The 23,910-nt window shown below is 42.0% G+C and overlaps 2 protein-coding genes and 1 long non-coding RNA gene across 8 annotated transcripts in view; 2 read left to right on the forward strand and 1 right to left on the reverse strand.

Moving 5' to 3' along the window:
• Position 1: 1 nt before the first annotated feature.
• On the forward strand, positions 2-8,882 carry ZDHHC23 (zinc finger DHHC-type palmitoyltransferase 23). Of its 6 annotated transcripts, none has more exons than XM_036883507.2 (5): positions 2-108; positions 635-897; positions 2,885-3,595; positions 5,312-5,479; positions 7,250-8,882. In XM_036883507.2, the coding sequence occupies exons 2-5, from the start codon at positions 737-739 to the stop codon at positions 7,515-7,517; spliced, it is 1,308 nt and encodes a 435-aa protein (XP_036739402.2). In that variant the 5' UTR covers positions 2-108; positions 635-736; the 3' UTR covers positions 7,518-8,882. The 6 variants fall into 6 exon arrangements, with proteins under 6 accessions (XP_036739402.2, XP_036739401.2, XP_057358775.1 ...); XM_036883506.2 differs by having other exon boundaries at positions 23-108; positions 728-897; XM_057502792.1 differs by lacking the exon at positions 2-108 and adding an exon at positions 216-346 and having other exon boundaries at positions 728-897.
• Positions 8,883-15,263: 6,381 nt separating this feature from the next.
• Positions 15,264-23,910, reverse strand: part of CCDC191 (coiled-coil domain containing 191) — a 115,387-nt gene continuing 106,740 nt past the window's right edge. The window contains exon 17 of the mRNA XM_036883499.2: positions 15,264-15,408. Coding sequence (XP_036739394.2) covers positions 15,264-15,408 — 145 coding nt within the window. The remainder of the gene's footprint in view (positions 15,409-23,910) is intronic.
• LOC130683871 (uncharacterized) lies at positions 15,384-21,004 on the forward strand. The gene is made up of 3 exons (XR_008997909.1): positions 15,384-15,518; positions 15,617-15,755; positions 15,897-21,004. It is a non-coding gene; the product is annotated as an uncharacterized LOC130683871 (long non-coding RNA).

Consider the following 23,910-nt stretch of genomic DNA (forward strand, 5'->3'; position numbering starts at 1 on the left):
CCCACGGTGCCGGCGGCGGGAGACGCGTCCGCGCCGCCGGGGGAAGCGACCCTTCTCGCCTCCGCCTCGGCCTTCGTGGCTGCAGCCGCACCTCGGCCCGGAGCGCAGGTAACTTCCTCGCCAAGGTCATTCTTCGGGCGGGGCTGCGCGCGGGGCCCGCCCACGACCTTACGATTGGCGGGGGCGCGAGAGGCGCGGGACGCGGAGCTGCAGCCGCCGGCGGGACGGCGACGCCGAGCGCGGCCGGGGCCCTTCTCCGGGTGGTCTCCACGAGCCGGGGTCCCGGCCAGCCGCGGCGCGTCCGTCGCCCCCTCGCACACGTTTTCCTCCGCTCGCAGCCCCGAGGGTGAGTTGCCCCCGCGCCGGGCTTCGGGCAGGACCGCGCGGTCGTCCGCAGGCGCACCCGGAGGTGCACCCGCAGGTGAGGACGGACGCCCGCGCGCCGGGTGTCCCGCGCCGCGCGGTCGGCTGGCGCCTTGGGAGCGGCCGGCCCGGACGGCGCCTGCCCTGGCCGGGAGGGGGCTGTGCAGGTGCAGGCGGCGCCACGCCCCGGGAGCTCCCGTCCGGGAGCCGAGCCAGAAAAGCCTGATGAGGACGGGACCCCTTCCCCCTCTTCTCATTTCTGGTTTCTCAGGCGCTGGCTGTTGATTAGAGGCGTGGATATTGATACAAGATGTGAGTCGTGCTATTTCCACGTTTGCCTTCTGAGGGCTTCTCACGGTGACAGGTGGCGATCATGACACCGAAGGGCGGTATGAAGCCAGTGAAGAAAAACAAAGCGGACGAACCTGAATTGGAGCCCCTGTGCTGCTGCGAGTACGTAGATCGAAACGGGGAGAAGAACCACGTGGCTGCTTGCCTGTGCGACTGCCAGGATCTCGACGAAGGGTGTGAGAGGTGAGCGCGGCGCGGCTCCCGGTGCTGACCCCGCTGGCGCTTTTGAGAACTGCCGTGGGTACTTTCAGCTAAACCATCAAGAACCCACAGTTTAGCCATCCAGAATCAAGAATTTGTTCTTGAGTCTACCTCCAAGGATCTCAAATTTAAGAGTTGTCTTCTGTGTCACGTGTGAGGATTTTACAAAGACTCTAGTGCACGACTGTTGAGCTCAGTTTACTAGGACAGTATTATTTTTCATTTAAAGGGAGAAGGTGAATGGAGAGAGCAGGCGGATAAAGGGATAGTGCAAGTTAAATGTAGAAGAAAAGGAAATGAAAGCCAGCAGAATCTGTAGGTTTAAAATGAATGCATTAGTACCAGAAAGTTCCTACATTCCCTGTGGTCTCAGTATTTAGAGACGCATCCCTGGACTACACCTAATCACAGAGGGTTCTGAGGATTGAAAGATCATTTTCCTGGTGTTGAAAGTGGTCTCACCTCTTGTTTCTGGGGAGGAAGTCCAGCCAGAAGGCCTGTCCCTCCCCTGGACTGGCTGTTTTGAGCGTGAGCAACACTGTCTTGATTGATGATACCATATTTAGCTTTTATTTTCATCATCATCGCGAGTATTGGAAATCAGCATCCAAAAAGGTACATTACCAGAAAAATTTCATACCAAACAGTAATAACCTGGTTTTTATCCATTTTCTAAATAAAAATGTATGTAAAAATTGTCATATGGAAAACATAATGTAGGAAGAATAAGGACGTTGGAAAGGCTTCTCCCATTAATAATCATATCGGTGTAAAAAAACATCACAGTTGCAGATTGCTGACTTCCAGCTTGGTGTGTTAATCTAGCAGTGAAAAGTAGACTTGGGGACCTCTGTGGTCTGGTGCCAACCGTGACTTCTAAAGATTCAAGAGCCCCTTGTAACTCTTCCTTGACAGTGTGGATAGTCTTTTTTCTACAGGTGTCTTTAAAATAGCTTCTTAGGCTCAGACTAAAGTCCATCCTGAGAAAATGGCATACTCTGCACTAACAACGGAGAGGTGGTGCTGTCTCCATAACCCCCAGGCCCCCAGGCCCCAGCTCCTCCATGAACCCAGCTCTTCCTCCTGGCCCCTGAGACCTGGGCTGTTCCTGAGCTCTCTCCCCTGCTCTCCAAACTCTTCTCTGGAGACAGGCTCCCAGTAGTGCCACTGTCCTGCTGCTTCGTATGACTCCCACGTAGCGATCTTCCCCTTACTTCCAAGTTCTAGCCTTTTAAAATTGTCTGTCTACAAAGTTATCATTCCTTAAACTGTGCCTTCCATCTAGCCTAAGTGGAAAAAGTCAACAAATACCATGTGTCTGGGAAGCTCAGTCAGTTGACTCATACTAGTTCCATCTGCACCCTTTCTTAGGCATCCCTCCGCCCCTGTGAGCCTGGTTGGCATCCTGGGCCCAGGGCAGCTTTTGTGCTGCACACATTTCTCTCCCTCCTCCTCTCCCTTAGCAATGCTGGCCAGCTGTCAAGATTGAGTGGAGCTCCCACCTTCTGCACAAAGACCCTTTTAATGACCCCACCCAGGAGCGGACCTCTGCTCTGAGTGCTCCTCACCACCTTTGACCATAATAGTTTGTTGGATGATTTTGCTGCTTTGACTACTTGTCTAATAGTTCTTGAAATCCCATGTTGTCCTCACAACAAGATTGTGGATGTTTTTGAGAATCTAGTCTGTATACCCATCTTAGTCTAAATAGTACTTGTCTGGAATGTGTATTCGTATGTATTTGTTTTGTGAAGAAATAGTTTTACCTGTTCAATTTCTAAATATTTTCTTCTCGTTTGTATTAAAAGATGGCCTGTGAACCTGAAGAGCTGTGTTAAGTAGTGAGGGAGTGGAGTACTTGGCTTTTGGCCTCTCAACGGTTTTCTTGCTATGTGGCCTCCAATACTCAGTGGTTTCTAAGTCAGCAAACCCACAAGTCATGACCTTCCTTTGTGTTCTTTCTGAATAGGTGGGTTACATGTAAGTCTGTGCAGCCGGAGACTTGTGAAAGAATCATGGACACCATCTCTGATCGCCTCCGAATTCCTTGGCTTAGGGGAGCCAAAAAAGTTAACATTAGCATCCTCCCCCCACTCATCCTGCTGCCCATCTTCCTCCGCCTGGCTTCCTGGCACTTCCTGCTGGGGGCGCTGGTCCTGACCTCCCTCCCTGTGCTGGCTCTGTGGTACTACTACCTCACTCACAGAAGGAAGGAGCAGACTCTGTTTTTCTTGAGCCTTGGACTGTTCTCTCTGGGCTACATGTACTATGTGTTCTTGCAGGAAGTGGTCCCCAAAGGGCGTGTGGGGCCTGCCCAGCTGGCTCTCCTTACCTGTGGGTTATTTCTGATACTCTTAGCCTTGTACAGAGCCAAGAAGAATCCAGGCTACCTCAGAAGTGCAACCAGCAGTGACAAGTCTCAAAGCAGCAGCCAAACTGAATGCCCGAGCAGCGAAGGGCAGGAGAAGACCAAAGGGTTCCCCAGTGCGGAAGCCCTGGGCAGCCTCAGCAACCGTGCGCTGAAGGCTGAGCTTCAGGGCTCTCCTAAGATGCTGGCTGGAACCCCCACCAGGGCGAAGGACGACTGGTGCGCCAAGTGCCAGCTGGTGCGACCGGCCCGCGCGTGGCACTGCCGGATATGCGGCATCTGCGTGAGGAGAATGGATCACCACTGTGTCTGGTATGTCAGGAAAATGTGGAAGGTTGTGAAGTATACATTCACATGAGACTAGCTGTGTTTGATTTTCTTGTCCTTTGTGCCATCCTAAAATGTCTCTCCTCTCCAGCTTTACACCTTGTAGATATTTGCAGGCTGTTAGGGTGTTTCCAGTTAGTCATCAGTTTTTTGAGTTTCCCGAATTTAGGTCCTTCAGTCATTTCCTGAAGGTTTTTTTTTTTTTCCTGCTAGTTTGCTATTCTGTTTTGAGCTGCTCCTCATTTATCTTCTCTTATCTAAAAGAGAGGTACCTACAGTTGAATGATCTTTTAAAAAAGAATTTATTAGAGTCAGTTTAGGCCTATTTCCCTGGGCTTTACCTTTTGAATACAGAGTTCAGAAAGCATTCCTATATTTTTAGGTGACCCCTTTGTCCTCTCACCCTACATCCTTAATCATTTTGATGCTGTCAGTGGTTTTTAGTCTACATTATTGAGTTAAGGCCCTACCAGATAACTCCCTATTTATTTGTGGAGAGATGGACAGTTTTTGTACCTGCCAGCTGGCCAGTGACAAATGAGGACATAGAAGGCCCATAAGATACAAAATGCAACTTCTAAAGATAATGTTAAAGCTTTGCTGAGTAATCTAACCTAAAGGAGGTTTAGTTAACTCAGATGTGAATGCCCTAAGGAGCAAATTTGCAACTGTATTGCTCCTAAGGCAATTGTGACCAGTGAATTTGCCGTTTAGAGCTAGGATCCTGGTTATGAAGCATCCTTCCCTCTCAGAAGGGGACATAGGGGAGGGGCAGGTGCAGAAAGGCCAGGAGGGCCGTGGAATGGACCTCAAGTATAGGGCTCAAGCAGAGGGACAGCTCTTTTGTCTTTGCAAGTAAATAGGTATTTTCATTTTTAGATTTTCCCCGTGTCTTTGTCATTTATTCATGTGTGTGTACGTGTGTGTGTATGTGGTGGCCCATTTACACGTGTGGTTTGCGCAGGGCCTCACAGCCTTTCCCGAATGATCCCTGCCCATGGGACATCCCTTTGTGCAGAGGGCAGAGGAGGTGCCAGTGTATTCCACCCTGCAAGTGGCCGTGACACAGGATTCCTTTTACCTGACAAATAGTCTGCTGTTACCAAGTTGGCCTCCACTCCATACTGTTTCTAACCCTTTGGGGTCTTTATATTAATATCTTATTTAACATACATTTTCTCATACTGTGTAAATTCTTCCCACTTATCATTTTTAACTTTACATGACTCTGATACCACCCTTTCCTTATCATGGTGGTTACAATATTAACTCTCTTCGTAGATGGGTAACAGACATCACTTATTACTCTTCAGAAAGATTTGTTAGTTGGGTTTTGCTCTTTACTTAGTCTTTCCTTAAACTAATGACATGATTACACTTTGGAAAGAGCAGAGAATGTAAGACTGCATACATCTCTCAAAGGACATGTTTTTAAATCCCTAAAATTGAAAAATAGAACTTTTTAATAGCTGAAATTCCCATTATCCCTGTTGTAAAAGCTTTCTTGTTTATTATAGGAGTTATGTAGAGAACATTTTTTTATCGCAGTGTGGTTGATGTACAATATTAGTTTCAGATGTACAGTGTAGTGACCAGCAATTATCTGCATTACCAAGTGAGCATCACGGTAAGTCTAGCTACTATCTGTATTGAGAACTTGTTAAAACATGTCTGCTTTTTTCCCCCCCATGCTGTTTTGAGGATAAATAGCTGTGTTGGAGAATCAAATCATCAAGCATTTATACTTGCCCTTTCGATCTTCTTGTTCACCTCGGTGTATGGGATAACGCTGACCTTGGACACCATTTGTAGAGATAGAAGCGTCTTCACAGCACTCTTCTATTGTCCTGGAGTTTATGCAAATGACAGGTGAGGTGTGGGCGCCACGGCACAGAGGCCCACGGAGGAGGGCAGATGGGCGTAGCACTAGCATCAGGGATGATTTGCTACTAGGTTAGGAGTTCTCAACCAAAACGGGGGGATCCCTGAAATGCCCAACGAAGTGGCTAGGTGCATATTTCTAGGGTGATGGCCAAAGGATCATGGATCCTTAAAAAGTGAGGAATCAGTACTCCTACAAGTAGGTCCAGACTTACTCAGGGACTTCCCAGGCTGTGTGACCACATGCATGCCCATGGTCCTGGTGGTGAAACTATAACAGTAGACTAGCAGTCCCAGCGGTATGGACGTGGTCTGTGTCGTGGTGAGTATCAGGGACTCCTCACTTTATTATGGCTTTCTGGTGCATTTTACCCCAATATTAACTGCTTCTAACCCTTTGGTGGTCAGTTCACAAATCTCTCTAACCTTTCTTTTCTTTTTAAACTTCATTGGTTTTTCTTGTTTCACTTTTTAAAAATCCCCACTCATGATTACTGTGGGATCTAGGTCAGAATTTCCTTCTGCATTGTTAGGTTGGGGCCCATCTATATACTGTGACGCTCTCCAGGCTCTGTTGGAAGCTGGGTGTTTCCGCCTGGTCCCCAGTCCCTGCCCTGAATACCGTGGGCTCCCTCTGCCCATTGTCCCTCTCTACCTGTATCCTCTGCCGTGGGTGCTCTGTGGTCCCTGTGGTCCCCAGTCTGAGTCAGGAGCTTGGTGCCCATGGTCCTTTTCTTCTCTCCTTGTTTAAGAAGGGCTCCTGCTCTGTCCCCATAGTGCCTGTGTGCAGTGTGCGGGTGTTTGTTTTTGTTAGTCTCAGGACAGGTCTGCCCGTTGCCATTACGGATCTAAACATTTGTGGACATTATTAGAACAGATTGGTCCTCCTGCTCAGGGTGAGTTCCTCTTCTCTGTTGAGAGGCCTAGGAGGCTGTGAAATTCTTCAGGACCGGTGGGGTTAGTGACTGTCTCAGTGCAGAGGTCCCTTGCCATTGATCCTTACCACCCCAAACAGGACCCTGGTTTTCCTCATCTTTATGAGGAGTCAGTCATCTCTGAGGTGCCTGACGGCTTACCGAAGATTCTGAATGGGCCTATTTCCAGTCAGTTCTTCATCTGCAGATGTTTTAGTGAAAACAGTCAGTTGGCAGACGTGAACCAGCAGCCTTTCCTCAGAGTCTTAGGAGCGAACTGAAAGGAGCCGTCTTGCCCTGTGTGATTCTGTTGGGCTTTAAGAAGCTAAGTCTGAAATGGGATGGTGCACCTACAGATGTTACAGGTAAAAGACCTGTAGTGTTGGGAGTGGTCCTCTTACTTGTGTTCATCAGCATTGTATGAAGACAGTGGAAATTAATAACATCAGCAGTGTTTCTGGGTTCCCACCCACACCTTCCTTGAGGATGTTTGTAGCAAACTCATGGTGCCTTCGTTTTTTCCTGAGTTAAGAACAATTTAGGAATAATTCAATTCAACAAACAGATTTTGACAGGCACCGTGTTGGGGATACAAGATGCATAAAACAGTCCTTGCTATTATGGCACAACAGACTAGGAGAAGAGGCACTAAGAATTACAAAATAAAACAGGATGTGCTAATAGTCATAAGTTAAGCAGGTGGTGTTCTGAAGATAGAAAAGTATCTTCCAGTTGGGATAACCAGTGCTTGGTGAAACGTAGTACATGTGTAAACTGTTAGAATGGTGACAGCCTTTTAATGTGAAGAAACCAGTAGTCCTGACCCATCCTCTTCCCCTCCCAGCTCGGCCCTGACCTTCACCTGTGTGTGGTACTCTGTGATCATCACAGCGGGCATGGCCTACATCTTCCTGATCCAGCTGATAAACATCAGTTACAACGTCACCGAGAGGGAAGTCCAGCAGGCCCTTCGGCAGAAGACAGGGCGCAGGCTCCTCTGCGGGCTCATCGTGGACACAGGCCAGTACAATAGGGGCTTCCTGCGGAACTGGCACCAGTTCTCCACCCTGGGCACCCGCCCATTCCAGCACCCCGCTGAGGACATTGTCTGAAGTGCCTTCTGGACGGCTCCTCCCTCTGCTCCCTCCACTGTACACATCAGTGTCCACGTGGGATGTTCGTTCTTATCCCCTGGTTCTTAAAGGCACTGTAGGGCCATGCTCAGGTTTAGACACTGGACTGGGAAGAAATTCATTTTCCTGACTTCACAATTTAAGAGATTTTTATATTGGAGCAGTAAAATTCGAGCCATTCCTTTCCAGTCTCCTTGTTAACTAAATCACAAGAAGTTGAAAAGGATGTACATTGCTGTTGCACAAATTCATAGAAGCAATTTCTGTCCGTTAGAATGGGGGAGCTGTGGATTAGAATAGTGTCTAGTCCCTCCTTCCATTTCTAATAGCCATGTGACCCTTAGTCGAGTCACTTCCCAAGTCTCAGGTTCGTCTGTGAAGTGGGGTACCCTGCGCCCGCTCTGGCTGCTTTCCAGTGCAGCCGTGAGCGTCCTGTGAAGGAGGAGGTCTGCGGAAGGCGCGGAGGCACTGGAGCACCAGAGAGGGAGGAAGTACTACTAGGACAATCCTAAGACTGAGAACAGCTTGTGTAGGTTGGAATATTGAAGCCAGTTTTATTGGAGTAACATCAGTTTTCAGCATTTGAGAGTGAAAAAAGATGCTCAAGTACCATGGTGTACAATTGTAGGACTTTGCCGTTCTGAAGTGTTAGACATCACCTGCTTCAACAGGGCAGAAGACAACCAGATGGGTTTATGCTATCATCTGATCTCGAAAAGACAGTTGATAACAGTTACCACAGTAACTATGATGTATATTGGTCCATGAGTTTAGATGGTGAGGTCTTACATTTATCTTATTTCTTACATACTTACTCTGGATTTACTCTGAATAACTCCATAGGCATCAATCTTGTTTCTCTCCTTCCATGTTATACCTAGTAAGGTGCTAGCGCCCTTGTGACCATGGCTGGAAGGGCACAGATACTCCTACGGGGAACACTTTACTCTCTTTCCTGGGTAGGGTGGCTGGCTCATATCATGGGCTTGATTTTTTTTTTTTATTCATATAAGTAATTCAAAGTGCTGTCAGTTATAGCACTAAGTTGCATAAACCAGTCTTCTGGCATTCACATTATTCTGGCATAAACTCTTTGAGGGGTTGATTGATGCCTTCCCACTTTACTTGCACATTACTTTTCATTTACCTTTCCCTAGATAAAAGTATCTCACTAGGAGAGAAAAAACATGGTATATGGAGTTTCTACTAATTAATGTGTTACTCTTCTTCCCTAGCTCTTCCTAAAATTAGTTGTTTCTTTGATCATATTTCAAAACTGAAAATGTAAATATATAGAATGAGTCTATTCTGCCATAGAATTAAGATGAAGCAACTTCAGTTAACGAAGAAAGCCCTCTTGAAATATCTGGTTTGGGACATGCACTTTTTTGCACTCCCAAGGATAATTCATGAGCCCTTCAATTTGCCTTGGTTTATAGCCTATTTTGGGAGAATATTGCCAGCTTTTTCAGTCTTTTTCTGCATGCTGCAGTATAAAAGAGGTTTGTAAATGTTGAGAGTGAATATTGCTACTTTCTACAACTCCATCTACCCTCTACAGCTAACACCATCCCTAATCCTGCCATTAATTGAGGCTGTCCTTAAGGCAGTTACATTTTTGTACAGGCTTGTCGTTGCTCTCCTCAGAGACGGAACGTTTAATGAACTATAGGCTCTGTATTCCATGAGCCAAAGAGCAAGTCTGGGGATATTATTGAGTCTGGTGCCTACCATGATGCCCTCTCTGTGGCCCAGAGGTGTGCATTCATCTGGGATTAATGTTGGATCTGTATAGCCAATTCCTTTCCATGTAGATTTGAGATAACGAAAAGTAATAATGTCAGGGACATCACGTGGCCAGACATCTCTAGCTGTAGTTTTTTTTTAGTTTTGGTATCATTAATCTACAATTACTTGAATGACATGTTTACTAGACTGCCCCCATCACCAAGTCCCCCCCACATACCCCATTACAGTCACTATCCATTAGTGCAGTAAGATGCTATCGAATCACTACTTGTTTTCTCTGTATTGTACAGCCTTCCCCATGCCCCCCCCACACATTATGTCTGCTAATAGTAATGCCCCTTTTTTTCCCCCCTTATCCCTCCCTTTCCACCCATCCTCCCCAGTCCCTTTCCCTTTGGTAACTTAGTCCATTCTTGGGGTTCTGTGATTCTGCTGCTGTTTTGTTCCTTCAGTTTTTTTCTTTGTTCTTATACTCCACAGATGAGTGAAATCATTTGATACTTGTCTTTTTCCACCTGGCCTATTTCACTGAGCATAATATCCTCCAGCTCCATCCATGTTGTTGCAAATGGTAGGATTTGTTTTCTTCTTATGGGTGAATAATATTCCATTGTGTATATTTACCACATCTTTATCCATTCATCCATTGATGGACACTTAGGTTGCTTCCATTTCTTGGCTATTGTAAATAGTGCTGCATTAAACATAGGGGTGCATATGTCTTTTTCAAACCGAGGTGCTGCATTCTTAGGGTAAATTTCTAGGAGTAGAATGGTATTTCTATTTTGAGTTTTTTGAGGAACCTCCATACTGCTTTCTACAACAGTTGAACTAATTTACATTCCCACCAGCAATGTAGGAGGGTTCCCCTTTCTCCACATCCTTGCCAACATTTGTTCTTGTTTGTCTTTTGGATGCTGACCATCCTTACTGGTGTGAGGTGATACCTCATTGTGGTTTTAATTTGCATTTCTCTGATGATTTGCGATGTGGAGCATCTCTTCATGTGTCTGTTGGCCATCTGAATTTCTTCTTTGGAGAAGTGTCTGTTCAGATCCTATGCCCATTTTTTTAATTGGATTATTTGCTTTTTGTTTGTTGAGGTGTGTGAGCTCTTTATATATTTTAGATATCAACCTTTTATCGGATCTGTCATTTATGAATATATTCTCCCATACTGTAGGATGCCTTTTTGTTCTATTGATGGTGTCCTTTGCTATACAGAAGCTTTTCAGCTTGATATAGTCCCACTTGTTCATTTTTGCTTTTGTTTCCCTTGCCCGGGGAGATATGTTCATGAAGAAGTTGCTCATGTTTATGTCCAAGAGATTTTTGCCTATGTTTTTTTCTAAGAGTTTTATGGTTTCATAACTTAGATTCAGGTCTTTGATTCATTTCGAATTTACTTTTGTGTGTGGGGTTAGACAATGATCCAGTTTTCTTCTCTTACATGTAGCTGTCCAGTTTTGCCAACACCAGCTGTTGAAGAGGCTGTCATTTGTCCATTGTATGTCCATGGCTCCTTTATCATATATTAATTGACCATATATGTTTGGGTTAATATCTGGACTCTCTATTTCTAGCTGTAGTCTCTTGAATGCCACACGTATAGCCAACTCTGTCTACCCATTGATAATAAAATACATAGAAATGTTATATGGTCAATAATTTTAGCCTCTTGCCAAATCTTTAACAACAGTCAAAATATGTGGCAAGGATGAGTAGTATCCCAAAGACCAGTCCTGTGGGAGAATTTGGGATGATTGCCACCTTTCTAACAACACACCACTGACAGGGTTCCTGGCGTGGGGCAACTCAGTTCCCTCACTTAGATAAGGACTCCTTGTCTTTTCTGGCTTATCAGAATTGAGATGCTTGCTTTAAGTTCTTTGAGAACTTCATGACTGGCAGTTTACAAAAGAAAGCTCAAACCTTTGAAAATCTGGGTGGGTTTTTTTTTAGAGGAGAAGCCTGCTTGCAACATAATAAGGGGCTGTCTGTGAGCAGTGTTTCTGTTGGCTCTGGGACATCCTTGGTCTGTACTCTTGGACTCTTAAACATTTTTATGATCTGGACTTATTTGAAGGATTTTTGTTCCTTTAAAGGGCAAGGGCTCTGTGAATGAATGAGTCCCAAGAGAAACATTTGGTGGTGGTGGCCGTGGGGAAGTGTCTTGTAGACCTATAAGCCAGCAGTCTTTTGGTCATAGGAGCAAACCTCCCTCCCCATCATAATTCCAGACAGTGGGTCCCCTTCTTCCCCCCTGTCCTCAAGCTCTGTTAACAGACATACTGGGTGTGGGGCTCTGTAAGTGCTCTGGTCTATTCTCACCACTTACATTACTGTCATGCAATTGTTGGGCTATTCTGGGGAAGAGAAATGGATGCACTTGGATTCAAGGGAGAGACAGTCAAGGATCAGGATTGCATGAAAGAAAGGGAAAAATCCTTCAATATTTAAAATGTTTCTTAGGATACCCAAAGAGTACTTTGTGGCGGTAGCTGGGCCCACCTGAAACAAACTGACCACTAACAACACCTTTTTCGGTAGGTTTCCCCGATGCTGCTTACATCAAGCATTAAGTGTGTTTTAGGGACCTTGTGCTGCTCATCTCTCCTCAGCCACCCATGTGTGTTAAGGATACTGTAAATCTTTTGCTATTCCAGTAGTGTTTTTCTTTTGTGAATGAAATAATTGCTGTCTTCCACTGTACCATCTGCCTAGCAGAGACTGCTACAAACTTTCTCTTATGCAGCAGTCCTTGGTACTTGTAATATTTTAGCAAGAGAAAATTTTCTATACTAGAATCTTCCACTGCCAGAAAACACAATGCCAGTTAAGGTTCTCTGTTAATACTGTCTGCTGAATAGACTATGTTGCCTTTGGATAGGATATAAGCTTGTTATTATAAAATTAATATAGGCAAGAATATGATCTCTAGAAGCACAGTTTTAACCAGGATGTTTAAAAATTAAATGTTTTGTGAGGTTTAAAGGTCTCCTAAACTAGGTGAACAGGTTTATAAGACTTAATTTCATTTTAGCTGTATTTTGGTATCCTGCATTTTAAAAAGGAGAATTTCTTCAAACAAGCAATGAATGTGACTTTTTTTGAGGCACTTATTTGGAATCTGGTTTTCTCATTAGCAGCTTGAAAAATGTGCCACCTTATATTCGACTTTGCAGAGGTGATGCAGGGGAGAATGAGGGCTATGTTCAACTTAACACTGAATAAAATTCAGTATGTTCTTGTGGATGTTTGCCGTGATTAATATTAACTTCTAGCAAAATCAGCTAAATTTAATACTGTGGCTGATGGACAGTTATCCTCACTTCAGTTGGCATTGTTTCCCTGTAGTAGCAGCAGCCCAAAGACTGAGTAGTTAATGGAGACAAATTTCTTAAGGTTGTGGCTATTTCCAGGTTAGGCTTGTGACTTATGACTACTTTAGCCTTCCCAGTGGCACCTTTCACTTCTGAAAAACTCATACTTAAAAGGCAAAGCTTTAAAACCAGAGCTAGTATATTCTAGTTATTGATGCAACTGAAATATTTCTTCCCATGGTGCCACTCCATGTCACTGACCTTGCAAGCTCAACTTGTGATCCTGTGGTCTGGGCGATTGGCTGTTTTTGAGTTGTTGGGGCTTTCGAGCCTTTTCATATGATTACATTTGTGGGTCTGATGTTAGATTAGAGGAAACTTAGGAATATTTATTTAATACTAAATTTAGTATTTAATGTAACTGGCCCAGCAGCATTAAAGGGGATTTCTGAAGCCAACTCTGGAGGCTATGGGCTAGACATTTTGCACTGTTTTTATACCTGTATGCATATCACCTCAGATTCAGACACAGGCCTTTTAAATGGAGACTTCAAAAATTACTGCCATTTATGTAATGTACTGTGACTGAGTTGCTTAAATGGAAAATAAAGTGCTTTCTTTCAGGAAAATAATTGGTGTTTCTTGGTATGGCTCCTGAACTCTTACTCTAAGAAAAGCCTGCATTATAGCTGGGCCGCCGCCTCTTTGACTACCTATATGTTCCAATCCTGTGGACCTAAACTGTCCCTCACTCTAAACTGTCACTTTCCTGGTGGTTGCTTTGCTAGTTTTATAGGCCAGGGATACTGTCCATCTGGGCATGTTGTTAGTAGTTATATATCACATCATATGTTTGGGATAGTCCAGCAAGAAACTTAGATCATTTACTAAGTTATTTACCTATTTCTTTAGAAGGTTCTATAAGTAAAAATTGCTTGCTGGCCCAATTAGAATATGGGCTGCTAAAGACTCAGTTTTTAATTGATGCTTGAGGTGAAATAAAAATAAAATGTAAGAGAGAAAACTTAGGGTTTATGGGATTTATTTAGGTCCCTGACACATTTACTTAAGGGATACACCCTTCCTTATCTATAGGCTTGGCATGAAAATAAAATTGGAGTTTGATTTCTGGGCACTATTATTAGCCAATATTCTATAACTGTGCTATAGGTAAGTATAAACAGTGGTCTAGATGGAAAGAGATTAAATATTTAGTCCCATTTTCTTAATGGGCATTAGTTAAGAGAGTTGTTAGGTGACAACTATAATATTAAAGGAAAAACTGTGTGGGACAGGAACATTATGGAAATAAGTTCAGTTTCATATTTAAGTAAATCATCACACATCTATAGAAAAAGGATGTCATTTTGCAGGTAGGGTACCTAGATAACCTTTCTAGGAAGTAAGAGACAGTAACAATTTATTGAACAACAAACAATTTTATTTCACCAACTCATTTCCAACTCACCAAATAATAGTAGTTACCTCAGGGCTGCAAAGAATTTACTTGCTTTACTGTGTGCATTTATCTACTACTTGAATTTGTTGTTATACAAATTATAATTTATATTTTGTAATGAAACAATTTTTTTCTAGCAGGTAATACTCTCAGACAGTTCCACAGAAGGGAGCATTTTGGCAGTCTTTATGGTCTTTAGCACCATAAAGATTAAAACTCTTCGAATTCAAGGTAGTATGTTCATGTATGGAACAAACTGAGCTGAGGACTAGAAGACAGAACAAATGTATAATTTTGAAGTGGCAACTGGGAGCACGGACAGATATTTTAACGAAATGCTCTGGTAAGTGCCTCTGAGGGTCATGAGCTTTTGGAATTCCCTTCCTGCTTATTGGGGTGCACTGAAGAAGTATATTTCTGTGAAGTTTAGATATGCCAGTACACTTTGCAGTGTGAAACAGAGTACCTTTTGATAAGTGGTTTTCTGTCAGAGTGGGCAAAAAGGGATGGGGTCTGGCAGAATGCCTGTTGCTAATGCTATGGTATTAGATGACTAATCACCTGTGACTCCTTTTCTAAGTACTCATTACTTTTAATTTCTATTTAATTAAAATTGTATTTGTCCACAACTCAACGTTAAGCTGTAAGGACACATTTTCCTTCACAGGCTCAGGCAAGCAAACACCTGTCCTCTGTTAAAAGTTTACAATGCTCTTACTATGCTGATGGACAGTGACTGCAAAGGGGTGTGGGGGGGACTTGATAATATGGGTGAATGTAGTAACCACAGTGTTTTCCATGTGAAACCTTTATTGTATATCAGTGATACCTTAATTAAAAAGAAATACATTCAGCTAAAAAAAAAAAAGTTTTTGATGCTAAAGTCTGTAGGATACATTTGAACAGTTGAGCTCTAGATTGTTCCTTTTGGATGACCCCACTGTGGTAAGTGCTTTAGTGAACTGACTAGCAATCCAACAAAAGTCAAAGAGGGAAATACAAATTCCCCTAAGAATTCCTTTGATCCCTGAAGTATCTGAGAGAACATAAAACAAGTCTATGCACGTGTGTGTGGGTGGGGGAGGTAACACCAGGTACGGCCCATTCTAGGCAGTGCCCTGGTTTGTGCCCACTGGCACACCAAGGACCCCTCTACATGATAGCCAAGGAGCTAATCGCTGGTGCAAGTAAGGGTCAGGGTGCTGGGGACATCTGGAAGTCGGGGAGGATTTCCGCTACCTTCCGACGGAGCTGCTCTCGCCGTTCTTCTTTTACTCGTTCCTCTTTCGTCAATTTTGTAAACTCCTTCCATGTCTGAAATGTGATCCAGAGAATCCTCCTTTAAGGATAAAAAAGAAGAAAAGGAAAACAGTAAGAAAGTTGTCTTTCCGTCTGAAGTACATTAAAACTAAGAACAATCTTTATGTGAAAAAAAAAGTTACATAAAAGGTAAGGAAGTCACAATTAGAATTCAGATAGTGGGAAATGCTGTGAAGAAAATAAAGCAAGAGGATGGAATGACTGATGGGTTTTGTTTTCCATCAAAGGTCTCACTGAAGCAGAGTACCCAGTGACTTCTGAGGCTGCAGGCCATGAGACTCTCCTCTGGTGGTCTGATGACAGCCTGCATCTTGGGCCCAAGACGGGACCAGCAGACCATGGGCTCTAGCAGCCAAAGCCTGCAAGGTAAGGATGCTGGAAAAGTGCGGGCAGTGTGTGCTGCAGTTACAGGCATGGAGGCCCCAGTGCTTAGACATTGTGTGTGGTTACAAAGCCCACTGATGCCCTCACCTCCAGTAATACACCATAGTGCTGATTTTTTGTTAGGAAGAGAATACCCTGATGCCAAGTTCTGGAAACATGGCTCTGGAGGGCACGTTGGAGCAAGGTCAGCTGTCATAGGAAGGCACGTTGGTGGCATTTCAGGACAGCACAACTACAGCTATGCGTGGGACATGTAATGGTAAGCCAGATTAATGTCTGCCCACGGAGGGAGATACCCTGGGGAACAGATCGCTTTCATACACTGAGGGGCTCTGGTAGTGGCAAGAGGCCTGCCTGGTTTTGTGGCGAGAAGCATCAGAAGTTACTGAAAGAGCTAATGTCTGAACTGAATTTTTGTCAGGAAAAGAAAGGCTTTCCTAGAAGAGGACACATCTTGAGTTAAGGCAGAGAGGCAAGAATAGCATGGTGTGGGTAAGGAATTAAAAGCAGAGTATTGTTTAAATGAAAGTGTGGAGCAGCTAGGTTTATATTTCCACGTCTAGAGGCACAGATAGGATTTATTCTGGCTTCTTGACCATCTGATGAAAACCTGGGGATGCATCGCTGGCCCCATTAGTTTTATGGCTGATGGTTATTTGACTTTTCTGATACTGCTGATTTTTGTTGGTAGAGGTAAAGTTAAAAACAAGGCTTCAAGGAGTGAAGCCGCTTCACTTGCTTTCTCTTTTGGTCCACCTACTCCACCATTTACAGCATCCTGGCTTCTCTGGCTCCTCCCAGTCCTCGACCCCATCTCCCCCATCTTACCAGCTGTTTACACCTTTCTCCAGGCTACCCTCCCACTTTTTGACATTGACATTTTAGCTCCTCCTCTTCTACTCTGAGATGCTCTGCCCCCTGGAGGAACTCTTCCTAGATCATCTTTGTCTGCATTTGTCTTTCCTGCCTCTGAACTCCTAAAGCACATGGTCTCAATCACTGGTTTGACACTTGCTTATATATATGAACTGTTGTTTTTTACTGAATAATGAGAGCCAGGTACCGTGTTAGTTATATTTTATGCTTGGCAAATATGTGTTGATAATTTACATGTAGATGTATTATGTAGTTGATGTGACGTAAGTCACCAAGGTAAGATTTGTTAGCCTGAGGTCCACAAACTCCTTGACATTTTGTGTAACATGTATGATGTGTATATATATATATATGTATTCTCTGGGGTGTAGGTCTGTGACTTTCATTACTACCTCAAAGGGATCTATGACTCCAAAATGTTTAAGAACTACAGGATTGAGGCAAAATAAAAAATATAAGAAGTGCTGGTTCAGCTGAGAAGAACTGGGCAAGCATTAGCTGAGCTCTAATTGCAGAATTATATAATAACTACACATAATGAGAGATTAGGATTGGTTGACATCTCATAGTCTGCCATGTATAAAATACCAAATTTATGAAAGTATAAACGTACATGTATTTATAAATTACATATATCTAAAAGTAATATAGATACATAAAATTAAACCTCACTTTATTATTAGGAATCATATTTCTCTGTGTTATAGCAATTTAAAGATCAGGCTAAGACTAATAGATGTCACTTCCCTTTTGCCTACAACTTTTCTATATACTATATTCTTTCACTCATAAAAATTGAATAAGAATTTTTAATATCAATCTTTAAATGTTAAAGTTCCTTTTAAAAGACCAATGACTTTATTTTTTAAATTAAAAGTAAATGAAACATTGTCACTAATTTTTTTCCCCTTCATCTATTTCACCCATTCCCCACCATCCCCTTTGGCAACAGTCTGTTCTCTATGTCTGTGAATCTGGTTTTGTTTTGTTTGGCTGGTTTTTTTAGATTCTGCATGTAAGTGAAACCATATTGTATTTGTCTTTCTCTGATTTTTTTCATTTCATGTAATACTCTTTAGGCCCATGTTGTCACAAATGGCAAGATCTCATTCTTTTTTAAGGCTGAGTAATATTCCATTGTGTGTGTGCACACGCACACACACACACTACATTTTTTGTATCCATTTATCTGTCAGTGTACATTCAGGTTGCTTCCATATTTTGGCTGCTGTAAATAATGCGATAAGCATAGGAGTATGTATATTTTTTCATATTAGTTATTTTGTTTTCTCTGAATAAAATCTCAGTAGTCAAATTATTGGGTCGTATGGTATTTCTATTTTTAGTTTTTTGAGCAACCTCCATACTACTTTCCATAGTGGCTCTACCAATTTGCAGTCCTGCCAGCAATGTGCAAGAGTTCCCTTTTCTCCACATCCTTGCCAGCATTTACTGTTTGTCTTGTTGATGTTAGCCACTATGGCTGGTATGAGGTGATATCTCATAGTGGCTTTGATTTGTATTTCCTTGATGATTAGTGATGTTGAACATATTTTCATGTGTCTTGGCCGTCTGTATGTCTTCTTTGGAAAAATGAATATTCATTTCCTCTGCCCATTTAAAATCAGTTATTTAGTTTCTTTTAGTGTTAGTTGTGTGAGTTCTTTATATATTTTGGATATTAGTCCGTTATCAGATACATCATTTGCAAACATATTCTCCCACATAATAAGCTGCCTTTTTGTTTTGTTTATGGTTTCCTTTGCAGAGAAGAAGGTTTTTAATTTGATGTATTCCTATTTGTTTTTGTTTCCCTTGCCTGGGAAGGCATATCCAGAAAACAACTAGTGTCGATGTTCAAGAGTGTACTGCCTATATTTCTTCTAGGAGTTTTATGGTTTCAGGTCTTAATCCATTTTGAGTTTATTTTTCTGTATGATGTAAGACACTGATCCAGTTGCATTCTTTAACATGTAGCTGGCTAGTTTTCCTAACCCCATTTATTGAAGAGATTCTTTTCCCCATTGTATATTCTTGCGTCCTTTGTCATGTATGAATTGACAATATAGATGTGGGTATATTTCTAGGCCTTTTATTCTGGTCATTGGTCTATGCATCTGTTTTTGTGCCAGTAACATACGGTTTTGATTACTTATAGGTTGAAATCAGGGAGCATAAAACCCCCAAGCTTTGTTCTTTCTCAAGGTTGCTTTGTATATTCAGGGTCTTTTGTGGTTCCATTCAAATTTCAGGATTGTTTGCTTTAGTTCACTGAAAAATGCCATTGGTATTTTGATAGGGATCACACTGAATCTGTAGATTGCTTTGGGAAGTATGGACATTTTAACAATATTAATTCTTCCTATCCATGAGCACAGAATAGCTTTCCATTTGTTTGTGTCTTATTCAGTTCCTTTCACCAATGTGTTACAGTTTTCAGAGTACAGGTCTTTCACTTCTTCGGGGAGCTTTGTTCCTAGGTATTTTATTCTATTTGATGCAGTTGTACATGGGATTGATTTCTTAATTTCTCTTTCTCCTAGTTCATTATTTGTTTATAGAAGTGAAACATTTCTCTATATTGATTTTGTATTGTGTGACCTTACTGAATTAATTCTGATAGATTTTTGAAGGCATGTTTAGGATTTTCTATATATGGTGTCCTGTTATTCTACAAATAGTAATTTTACTTCTTCTTTACCAAGTTGGATGCTTTTATTTCTTTTCCTTTTCTATTGCTATGGTTAAGACTTCCAGTACTATGTTGAATAAAAGTGGTGAAAGCATGCATCCTTATCTTGTTCCTGATCTTAGAGGAGGCTTTCAGCTTTTTGCCATTGAGTATGATATTTATTGGCTGAGGGGTTTGTCATACATCACCTTTATTATGTTGAGCTGTTTCCTCTTTATCCACTTTGTTGAGAGTTTTCATCATGAATAGATGTTAAATGTAAAAAATTTTTAGAATGTATGGAGATCATGTTTTTTATCCCTTAGTTAATGTGATATATCATATCGATTGATGTGTGGATACTGAACCATCCTTGCATCCCTAGATAAATCCCACTTGGTCATGGTGAATGATCCTTTCAATGTATTTTTTTAAATTAAGGTATCATTGATATACACTCTTATGAAGATTTCTCAAGAAACACAAGGTGGTTATTAAATTCACCCTTATTATCGAGTTCCCCCCCACCGATACCCATTGCAGTCACTGTCCATCAGTGCAGTAAGATGCCACAGATTCCCTATTTGTGTTCTCTGAGCTACACTGTCTTTCCCATGACCCCACATACACCAGGGGCACTAGTCATGATATCCCATGATCCCCTTCTCCCTCCCTCCCCACCACTCCCCTTTGGTAGTCCCTTCTTGGAGTCTGTGAGTCTGCTGCTCTTTTGTTCCTTCAGTTTTGCTTTGTTGTTACACTCAACAAATGAGGGAAATAATTTGGTATTTGTCTTTCTCTGCCTGACTTATTTCACTGAGCATAATACCCTCTAACTCCATCCATGTTGTTGCAAATGGTAGGATTTGTTTCTTTCTTAAGGCTGAATAATATTCCATTGTGTATATGTACCACATCTTGTACCACATCTCTTTTATCCATTCATTTCCTGATGGACACTGAGGTTGCTTCCATCTCTTGGCTATTGTAAACAGTGCTGCGATAAACATAGGGGTGCACATGTCTATTTGAGTCTGAGAAGTTGTTTTCTTTGGGTAAATTCCTAGGAGTGGAATTCCCGGGTCAAATGGTATTTCTATTTTGAGTTTTTTGAGGAAACTCCATACTGCTTTCCATAATGGTTGAACCCTATTTTACATTCCCACCAGCAGCGTAGGAGGGTTCCCCTTTCTCTACATCCTTGCCAACATTTGTTGTTGTTTGTCTTTTGGATGTTGGCCATCCTAACTGGTGTGAGGTGATACCTCATTGTGGTTTTAATTTGCATTTCTCTGATGATTAGCGATGTGGAGCATCTTCTCATGTGCCTGTTGGCCATCTGTATTTCTTTTTGGAGAACTGTCTGTTCATATCCTCCACCCATTTTTTAATAGGGCTATTTGCTTTTTGGGTGTTGAGGAGTGTGAGTTCTTTATATATTTTGGGTGTTAACACCTTGTTGGATATGTCATTTACAAATATATTCTCCCATAATGTGAGATGCCTTTTTGTTCTGCTGATGGTGTCTTTTGCTGTACAAAAGCTTTTTAGCTTGATGTAGTTCCATTTGTTCATTTTTTTATTTTGTTTTCCTTGTCCAAGGAGATGAGTTCAGGAAAAAATTGCTCATGTTTATATTCAAGAGATTTTTGCCTATGTTTTCTTCTATGAGTTTTATGGTTTTTGATCCATTTTGAGTTTACTTTTTTTTTTTTTTTAGATATTTTTTACTGAAGGGTAGTTGACGCACAGTATTACATTACATTAGTTTCAAGTGTACAACACAGTGATAAAACATTTATATACATAATTCTAGGTTCCAGCTATCACCCTACCAAGCTGTTACACTATCTTGACTATATTCCTTATGCTATACATTACATCCCGGTTACTTATTTATTTTACCATTGGAAGTCTGTCCTTTTTTTTCTTTTTCTTTTTTTTTTTTTCTGAGGGCATCTCTCATATTTACTGATCAAGTGGTTGTTAACGACATTAAAATTCTGTATAGGGGGAGTCAATGCTCAATGCACAATCATTAATCCACCCCAAGCCTAATTTTCGTCAGTCTCCAATCTTCTGAGGCATAACAAACAAGTTCTTACATGGAGAACAAATTCTTACATAATGAATAAGTTACATGGTGAACAGTACAAGGGCAGTCATCACAGAAACTTTCGGTTTTGCTCATGCATTATGAACTATAAATAGTCAGTTCAAATATAAATACTCATTTGGTTTTTATACTTGATTTATATGTGGATACCACATTTCTCTCTTTATTATTATTATTTTTAATAAAATGCTGAAGTGGTAGGTAGATACAAGATAAAGGTAGAAAACATAGTTTAGTGTTGTAAGAGAGCAAATGTAGATGATCAGGTGTGTGCCTGTAGACTATGTGTTAATCCAAGCTGGACAAGGGCAATAAAACATCCACGTATGCAGAAGATTTCTCTCAGAACGGGGGGGGTGAGGTTCTAAGCCTCACCTCTGTTGATCCCCAATTTCTCACCTGATGGCCCCCCTGCGACTGTGCCTGTCTTAGGTTGTTCCTCCCTTGAGGAATCTTACCCGTCTCTGGCTAACCAGTCATCTTCCGGGGCCATACAGGGAAATGTAAAGTTGGTAAGTGAGAGAGAAGCCTTATTGTTTGAAATGGTTAGCTTTTTATTTCTTTGCATATTTATGCCCTGTAGCTTCTATGCCCAGCATTTGTCTTGAGGTATCTTTACCACTTGGAACAATTATGATACTCGGTATATTTGATATGAGGCACGAATTCTATTTAAGGGTTGTAATTACGAAGGAAGAAGAAAAGCTATAGAAGTAGCAGGCGGCAGAAAACGTGGGAAGATTGATTATTTCTTTGACATATCTTCTTGTAGAGTAACTTCAGCATGTATAGGTTTTAAGCTACTACTTAAATTGCGCACACACATTAACATAATAGGAGTGTAGTTACATAACCAAAGCATACCTGTAATTACCAGCCATCTCCAGTGAAACCAAGAAAACCAGTTAGGCACCTTAGGCATTTGTGAAAACTTATCTATGATATGGTGGATATTGTCCAACTGAACTTGAACAGTCTGAGAGAAATCAGACAAATTAAAACAACCCATTCCTGGGGAATGTTCACATCCCTTATGTTCTTTTAACAGTAAATAGTCTGTAGTTGTAAGATTTTGGAGCGCTACAATTTGCACTTCTCCTAATTCTTGGTTGAGTTCCAACAGTATAGATCCAGTCAAATTTGTTGTTTTACTGTATGCACAGGCCAGCTTAGATATCTCCTTCATTCCCAAGGCAAGTCCAGGAGCTGGTGGGATGAGTGCATCTACAGCTGTAGCAGTGCGTGGATCTTTGTTGGGGTTTTTTGATGATCATCTTCTGGCATGAGTCTTCCCAAGAGTGCTGATGTTGGAAGTTCTCTTTCATATCGTATCTTAGTTCATTTTCGGGGTAGCCCAATTAGGCTTTGATCTTCTGTATAAACGCAAACAGACCCTTTGCCTACACTTTCATATGCCCTTTATACCCTTGTGTAGAACTCATTGGAGGTTACCACACAGGAACTGCCCTTTTGTTTTGTTTTGTTTTGTTTTTGGTATCACTAATCTACACTTACATGACAAATATTATGTTTACTAGGCTCTCCCCTATACCAGGTCTCCCCTATAAACCCCTTTACAGTCACTGTCCATCAGCATAGCAAAATGTTGTAGAATCACTACTTGTCTTCTCTGTGTTGTACAGCCTTCCCTTTTCTCCTACCCCCCCATGCATGTTAATCTTAATACCCCCCTACTTCTGCGCCCCCCTTATCCCTCCCTACCCACCCATCCTCCCCAGTCCCTTTCCCTTTGGTACCTGTTAGTCCATTCTTGAGTTCTGTGATTCTGCTGCTGTTTTGTTCCTTCAGTTTTTCCTTTGTTCTTATATTCCACAGATAAGTGAAATCATTTGGTATTTCTCTTTCTCCGCTTGGCTTGTTTCACTGAGCATAATACCCTCCAGCTCCATCCATGTTGCTGCAAATGATTGGATTTGCCCTTTTCTTATGGCTGAGTAGTATTCCATTGTGTATATGTACCACATCTTCTTTATCCATTCATCTATCGATGGACATTTAGGTTGCTTCCAATTCTTGGCTATTGTAAATAGTGCTGCGATAAACATAGGGATGCACTGATCTTTCTCATACTTGATTGCTGCATTCTTAGGGTAAATTCCTAGGAGTGCAATTCCTGGGTCAAATGGTAAGTCTGTTTTGAGCATTTTGATGTACCTCCATACTGCTTTCCACAATGGTTGAACTAACTTACATTCCCACCAGCAGTGTAGGAGGGTTCCCCTTTCTCCACAGCCTCGCCAACATTTGTTGTTGTTTGTCTTTTGGATGGCCGCCATCCTTACTGGTGTGAGGTGATACCTCATTGTAGTTTTAATTTGCATTTCTCTGATAATTAGCGATGTGGAGCATCTTTTCATGTGTCTGTTGGCCATCTGTATTTCTTTTTTGGAGAACTGTCTGTTCAGTTCCTCTGCCCATTTTTTAATTGGGTTATTTGTTTTTTGTTTGTTGAG

This window comes from Manis pentadactyla, chromosome 1 (assembly GCF_030020395.1).
Source record: "Manis pentadactyla isolate mManPen7 chromosome 1, mManPen7.hap1, whole genome shotgun sequence".
Taxonomy (NCBI): domain Eukaryota; kingdom Metazoa; phylum Chordata; class Mammalia; order Pholidota; family Manidae; genus Manis; species Manis pentadactyla.